General features: G+C 46.3%; 1 protein-coding gene and 1 pseudogene across 1 annotated transcript in view; one reads left to right on the top strand and one right to left on the bottom strand.

Moving 5' to 3' along the window:
* Nucleotides 1-4,152: 4,152 nt before the first annotated feature.
* Nucleotides 4,153-4,597, bottom strand: LOC101030881 (small ribosomal subunit protein uS19-like; annotated as a pseudogene).
* Nucleotides 4,598-7,097: 2,500 nt separating this feature from the next.
* The window catches only part of FGF2 (fibroblast growth factor 2), a 70,139-nt gene continuing 69,493 nt past the window's right edge, over nt 7,098-7,743 (top strand). Inside the window, exon 1 of the mRNA XM_003936241.4 lies at nt 7,098-7,336. Coding sequence (XP_003936290.1) covers nt 7,159-7,336 — 178 coding nt within the window. The 5' untranslated portion in view covers nt 7,098-7,158. The remainder of the gene's footprint in view (nt 7,337-7,743) is intronic.

Here is a 7,743-nt window from a genome sequence, read left to right as displayed (position 1 = left end):
TATTCTCATGCACATCTTCCTGAAAAACATAGCATTGTCACCTGTTGTCAACATCACTGGACTCATCAACCTGGATTGTGTACCAGTGACTCACTAATTCTGTCTAAAATTGTGCCTCAATATCAGCTGTGATTTTATCATTTCGTCTAGTTATGGTGCTAGCCAAATGAGGAACATGTGCCGCCTTTTGAACTGCAGCCTTTCCTAAAAGTTCACAGCAAATGTCTCTAGCAGCAGGCAAGGTCAACTCTTCACCAATAGTAAAGGGCTTTTTAGCTTTAGCAATGCAGTTAGCCACTAAGAATGATGTTCTCAGTGGAGACACATTTGATGAAGTGGTGGCCTTGGAAAATTCCTTCTGTTCTTCATGTTCACGTTGTTTTCTTTTTTTCTTTTTGAGACAGAGTCTCGCTCTGGTGCCCAGGCTGGAGTGCAGCGGCATCATCTGGGCTCACTGCAACCTCCACCTCCTGGGTTCAAGAAATTATCCTGCCTCAGCCTCCCAAGCAGCTGGGATTACAGGTGCCTGTCACAACACCCGACTTATTTTTTGTATTTTTAGTGGAGACGAGGTTTCACCATGTTGCTCAGGCTGGTCTTGAACTCCTGACCTCAAGTGATCCACTTGCCTCAGCCTTCAACCTGTTTTTTTTTTTTTTTTTTAAACATCAAAGGCTTGTCTTTTAATGCAGGGTGCTCGGTTTCCATGTTGCCAAGCAGTTTTGAAGGTTTCATGGCTTCGCTGGGTAGCCAGTCACCACATATTATACGAAGTGGGCTCAGAGAATATAAATCAACTGTTGCAGTGAGCTTGTAATTTAAGTAAGACTCTCAGTATTTTATTTTAAAGGCAGCGTTCTTTCTGTTGGCAGACTTCAAGTCTTCTGCCATCACTTCTCTGGGTCTTTCCCCCTTTTCAAAGAAGCTCTCCAGTGATGTTTTTTACTCATTTTGGCTAGAGTTAGCTTGTGGGCTTACCAAAACTGTTTCTGAGACAAGTACACAGTGCAGGAAAGAGGTGCAGACTGAAGGGGTAAATAAAATAATTGAAAGGCCACACGTGGACTAAAATAAGTGTCAGAGCCAGACTTAAAGCCTGCCACCAGGTGCAGCTTGTCACTTGCCACTCACTTACAGGGTTTTGGTATGAGTCTGCATGCAATTGATTTATTATGGTCTCTGTGCAGTCAAATCTCTCTGCCAATGTTAATCTGTATTTGCAGCCACTCCCCAGCACCTGCATCTCTGCCTTAGCTCCGCTTCAGATCATCAGGCATAGATTCTCATAAGGAGTGCACAACCTACATCCTTCACATGTGCAGGATGTGTTAATGCTCCTATGAGTACTTTCTTTTGTCGGGGGATGGAGTCTCTCTGTTGCTCAGGCTGGAATGCAGTGGCATGGTCTCGGGCCACTCTGCCTCTTGGGTTCAAGCGATTCTCCCGTCTTAGCCTCCCAAGTAGCTGTGACTACAGGTGTGTGCCACTATGACTGGATAATTTTTAGTAGAGACAGGGTTTCACTATGTTGGCCAGGCTGATCTCGAACTCCTGATCTCAGGTGATTTGTGCCCCTTGGTCTTCCAAAGTGTTGGGATTATAGGTGTGAGCCACTGTGCCCAGCCTCCTATAAGTATTTAATACCATCGCTGATCTGAGAGGAGGTGGAGCTCTAGTGGTAATACACACAGCAGGAGGCCATTCATCTTCTGAGAACAATGAATAATTGTAGCTTGGCAATATAGAGTGACAATACAATGTTTAAAAATCAAATAGCCAAATGCAACATAAACCATTGGCTATTTCTGGAAGTCTTATGTGTTTGTTATTGTTTTTTTGTTTTTAAAAGTCAAGGACACAAAGTCAACATAAAGTACAGATAATTAGTTGGGTGAAATTAGAATCTGTTAGCTGAGCACAAGAAGTAGACAGTAATCTTTGCTACCTCTTGTGGAGATAAAGTGGTTCACTCTATTATTTCATAGCTGATGGTACAATGGTGATCTGGAGAACTAGTAAGATTATTTTTGATGTACTATGTTTTAGATAACAGTCATCTGTGCATTTTTTTGGGATTTTCATGAGGAAATGGGTTTAATGTGATTTTCATTATAAAATGGTTAAGATACAGACTTCCACAGACATTGACTACACTGATACCCAGCCCTCCATAATGTAGATGATAAACTTAGCTTTCAAAAACAGGTTTTTGTGATGAAAATAACGCATTCCTTCATTTGACAAAAAAGAAAAAAGCACACCAACTTATTGAGGCCCCTACTTAGTGCCCATTAGGTCCTTGGGATACAGTAATGCACAGTTCAGAAAGATCTCTGCTATACGTTTTCTTGTATTATATTGGGGAAAGGAAACTGATAATAAGAAACCAAATAAACAAGATACAATTTTAGGTGGTAAGTTTACATGACAGTGAGTAATAACTTGTTTGCCTAAAAAAATTCTACCGTCTAAAATATCACTACAAATACTTTAGTGTTTCTCATTCTAATATCTGTATGAAAGCATAATAAATAAATGAGATACTATTATATAGTTTTGTAACCTACTTTTAATTAACAATATACAATATTGTAAGTATTTTTTTCATGGTATTATACGTTTTTCCACAAAACTGTTTATTTGGCTACCCGAAACATACTATTTTGAATGAATATAACATAATTTATTCACATTAATCCTCTAGATTAGCCCTCATTTTTCCTCATTACAATCAAGGATATAATGAACACCCAGGTTGGTAAATCTTCATGTGCATGTGTAATCGTGTCCTTAGAATGAATTTCTTGCATCAAAACTGTTGGTTCAAATGGTATTCAAATTTCAAAAATTGGGCCAGTCGTGGTGACACATGCTTGTAATCCCAGCACTTTGGCATGCTAAGACTGGCAGATCATGTGAGCCCAGGAGTTTGAGACCAACCTGGGCAATATGGTGAAATCTGTCTCTACAAAAAATACAAAAGATTAGCCACACGTGGTGGCATGTGCCTATAGTCCCAGCAAACCTGGGAGGCTGAGGTAGGAGGACTGCCTGAACCCGGGTCGAGGTTGCAGTGAACCATGATCGTGCCATTGCACTACAGCTTGGGTGACAGAGTGAGACCCTGTCTCAAAAAATAAAATAAAATAAATAATTCAAAATGTGATGTACTTTTTAAAACAGTCTTCTCAAAACGCTGTATAATTTAGCCTCCCTCTGACTGTTGATAAGGTCTCTGGTTCACCTCATCCTTAACAGCACTGAATAATATCTCCCCCTCCCCACCCAACTTTATGGGAGGAAAAAAACTCATTTTCATTTTGACATCTATTATTTTTCTCTCTTTTTAAGATACAATTCACATATCATGAAATTCACCACTTTAAAGTGTACAACTCAATGGTTTTCACTATATTCACAAAGTTGTGTAAGAACCATCACCACTATCTAATTCCAGAACTCTTTTCTAGCTCGGAAAGGAAATCCCATACTCATTAGCTGCAACTCTCGATTTCCCTCTTCTTCAACCCTGGCAGCTACTAAGCTGCTCTCTGTTTCCATGGATTTGCCTATTCTAGGGATCTCATATAAATGGAATGATACAACACGTGGCCTTCTCTGCCTGGCTTCTTCCACTAAGCACAATGTTTTCAAGCTTCATCCATGTTGTAGCATGTATCAGTAATTCATTTCTTTTCATTGCCAAATACCATTTCATTGTATGGATCTTCCACATTTGATTTACCCATTCGTCAGTTGATGGACACTTTGCTTATTTCCACTTTTTCGTTATTATGAACAAAGCTGCTATGAACATTTATGTACATGTTTTCATGTGAATATATGTTTCCAATTCTCTTGGCTACATACCTAGGAGTGGAATTGCTGCCTTGTCTGGTGACTCTTTAATTTTGGAGTAACTGTTAGACTGTTTTTTATATTGACTACACTGTTTCACCTTCCCACCAGCTATGTCTGAGGGTTCCACGTTTACCACATCTTCAACACTTGTTTTTTGTTATTTCTTAATTACAGCTAGCCTAGTGGGTGTCAAGTGGTATCTCATTGTTGTTTTGATTTGTATTTTTGTATTTTTCTCTATCCTTTTTTTTTTTTTTTTTTGAGATATGTGTGCCTTTATTAGCTGAGCTACTACTTGAGGGGGATAAAGCGGGAAGAGTGGGTGGCCCCGACGGCCGGGCCGGCAGTGCTTCACGGGCTTGTAGGTGATGGAGAACTCGCCCAGGTAGTGGCTGATAATCTCTGTCTTGATCTCCACCTACTTGGAGGTCTTGCAGTTGTAGACGCCCACCATGCTGCCCACCATCTCGGGCAGGATAATCATGTCTGCAGGTGCATCATTACTTCCGGCTTCTTCACGGCATGGTGGGCGGTGGGGGGGCCCTTCGTGGCCTTGTGCAGGCGCTTCAGCAGCGAATGCTGTTTCCGCCACAGGCCCGGGGTCCGCTGCCGCCGCTGGCGCGCACTGTACAGCTGCATCAGCTGCTTGTAGGATATTGTACAGCAGCTGGTCCAGGTCCACACCGCCGTAGGTGAACTTACGGAAGGTCTGCGTCTTCTGCTCTACCTCTGCCATCTTGCCGGATCCTCAGAAAAGCTGATTTGTATTTCTCCAATGACTAAGGATGTTGAGCCCCTTGTCATGTGCTTATTGGCTATTTGTATATTTTCTTTGACGAAGTATCTGTTCAAATCTTTCTCCCATTTGCAAATTACATTATTTTGTTTGAATTGGAGAGAATGTAAACTATTTTGCTGCTTGTAGCTGCTCCCCAAGCTTCTGGATACCGTTGTTAAAAAATATCATGACTTAGATTTTATCCCCTTGTTCTTGGAATCCTCAGGTTTCTGTGACACAGAGTTGAAGCCAGAGTTCAATCATTCTAGGGAACACTCAGCACCACTGTAGCACCTAGAGAGATCATCTGGAGGGAGTGATTTTTGTCTCAACAGATGCATTTTCAGTGAAGATGAAACTAATCCATTTTGGAGAGAGATGTTAGAGAACTGATGGGGTTCAGGACATGCTACCTTGGCACATGAGAAAACAGCAGAAGCAAGAAGGTTACTTACTTTACCCAGATCTTCTCTTCTGAGGCAGGCTTATGAGACTTTCATTCCAAAAGTGCCTTCCCTATACCTGGAGGAAAGGGATATCCTTATCTCTGAAGGCACAGGTGCAGGGAGAAGAATCTGAACAAATAGGCCTTTCCAAGTAAGTCTCCCCAGTTTATTACCATTAGATCATAGACATTTGTCCAATCATACTTCTCTATGACTTCCACTTCTTTATCAATTCTAGCCTTAAAAATACACAGATTTCTCTATTAACGTTGGGTCTTCATTTCTGAAGGCTCCTGTTTTGTGTAAAACATATAAACAAATTAGTATATTTTTCTCTTGTTCATGTGTCTGTTGTTACAGGGGCTTCAGCCATAAACCTAGTAATGAATGAGGAAATTTTTTTCCCCTTCTATATAGAGCATACACTAGCTGCAAGAAGAAAGAAGAGTATGCCTGGTTTTAAAGCTTCAGAGAATTATTCACACCCCTATATTTAACATTCTAGAAATGCATCTGGAGTTAAAGCCCTCTTGGAGATTTGAGAAAAATGCACTTACGCATGCCCTTTTGAAACCTAATGTTTCTACAAGGAGGCACTTGCAACTCCTTCTAGAAGCTTCCCTAAATCTCCTGCCTCCCCAGCTGAGTTACCCAATGTCTGAAATGTCACAGCACATAGTCTTACTCTTCTATGGTCTAGTTACTTTCTACTGGTATTTGTGTTACTCATGCTACCCATCTTATCTCCCTCACTGTGTGAGACGCAGTAATTTTCAGTAGGATATAGCAGGTGCTACAGATGATTAGCAAACTTTGCTAATCATCTGTAGCACCTGCTATATCCTACTGAAAATTACCAAAATGCAATTAACTTCAATTTTACATTTGGGATTTACAGAAATTAACTCTGTCTCCAAGAAATGTGTTAACAGTTTAGCTAGGGCAAATGCCAGCTCCAAGTTAAGACATTAATGCGCTTCTATCGCGAAAAGGATTTGAGCCTCATCCTCATCTTTCTGTGATGTCTAATTCAAGTTAGGTCAGTAAAGAAAACCTTTTCCTCTTAGCAACCCAATCTGCTTCCCTTCTCTGGCCTGTTTCTTTCCTTTTGTTGGTAGACGACTTTAGCCTCTGTCCTTTATTTTTAAACAGTTCATGCTCCACGTGTACCCCTCGTCTTTTTGTGATCTAGAGATTTTCAAAGCCTGTTCTGACACAGAATCTTCCCTGGATTCCGACTTCTCTACTTTGGGGTGGAAACGGCTTCCCCGTTTGGAAACGCTAGCAAGGGAAAAAATGGGGGAGAAAGTTGCATTTAAACTTTTAAAAGTTGAGTCACAGCTGGTTGCGCAGCAAAAGCCCCGCAGTATAGACAAAGCCTGAACGTGGTTTGGGTGGTGCGGGGTTGGGCGGGGGTGACTTCTGGGGGACAAGGGATCGTGGAGCCCCGGTACTGCCGGGGTCCTGCCGCGGCCTCCGGCGCGCCCCCCGCCCCTCCCCCGCCCCTCCCCCACCCGGCTCTCCCCCCTCCCCTCCTCCACCCGGCTCTCCCCGGGACAGATGTCGCGCTTGCGTGTTGTGGCCGTAGCGCCGGACTCAGAGGCCGGCCCCAGAAAACCCCGAGCGAGTAGGGGGGCGGCGCGCAGGAGGGAGGAGAGCCGGGGGCGCGGGTGGCTGGTGGGTGTCGGGGGTGGAGATGTAGAAGATGTGACGCCGCGGCCCGGCGGGTGCCAGATCAGCGGACGCGGTGCCCGCGGTTGCAACGGGATCCCGGGCGCTGCAGTTTGCTAGGCGGCTCTCCCCAGGCGCCGGCCGCGGAGACACCCTTCCCTGAACCCCAGCTTTCGGGCCGCCGGCTCGCCGCGCACCAGGAGCCGGCGGACAGAAGAGCGGCCAAGCGGCGCGAGGCTGGGGGCCCGCGGGCGCGGCCGCGCACTGCCGGGCGGGAGGCTGGGGGGCCGGGGCCGGGGCCGTGCCCCGGAGCGGGTCGGAGGCCGGGGCCGGGGCCGGGGGGCGGCGGCTCCCGGCTCGGCTCCAGCGGCTCGGGGTGCCCGGCAGGGCCCCGGAGGGACCATGGCAGCCGGGAGCATCACCACGCTGCCCGCCCTGCCCGAAGACGGCGGCAGCGGCGCCTTCCCGCCCGGCCACTTCAAAGACCCCAAGCGGCTGTACTGCAAAAACGGGGGCTTCTTCCTGCGAATCCACCCCGACGGCCGAGTGGACGGGGTCCGGGAGAAGAGCGACCCTCACAGTGAGTGCCGGCCAGTTCTCCCCGTCCCATTTCCATTTCCCGGGTCCTCGCCCGCTGTCTCCCCTCCATCCTGCGCGCTCCTCCCGGATCTTCATTGCGACCCTAGCGGTCCCTGTGGTTTCTGGCCGCGTGGCCTTCGGCGGTTTCGGGTTCACCACTCGCCCCCTCCTTCCCGAGCTGCGGCGTAGGCCCGGGCGTCCCCCGGGCTTTGGGGTGTTCCAGTTTGCCCTGTAAACCAGTCTCCCCGGCCCGGAGCCGCGGCGCGCCGGGCCCTCGCGTACGGGCTCCCTTCACGCAGACAACCTGTCGCGTCGGGGATCTCCGCCGTGCAGCTTTGGCAGCTTGTGTGTCTGCTGCGGGGGACAGAGTGTATTTCCCTCAAAGACAGGACGGACCGCAGCAGAACA

Source organism: Saimiri boliviensis, chromosome 3 (assembly GCF_048565385.1).
Source record: "Saimiri boliviensis isolate mSaiBol1 chromosome 3, mSaiBol1.pri, whole genome shotgun sequence".
Taxonomy (NCBI): domain Eukaryota; kingdom Metazoa; phylum Chordata; class Mammalia; order Primates; family Cebidae; genus Saimiri; species Saimiri boliviensis.
This window is presented reverse-complemented; position numbering and strand designations above follow the sequence as displayed.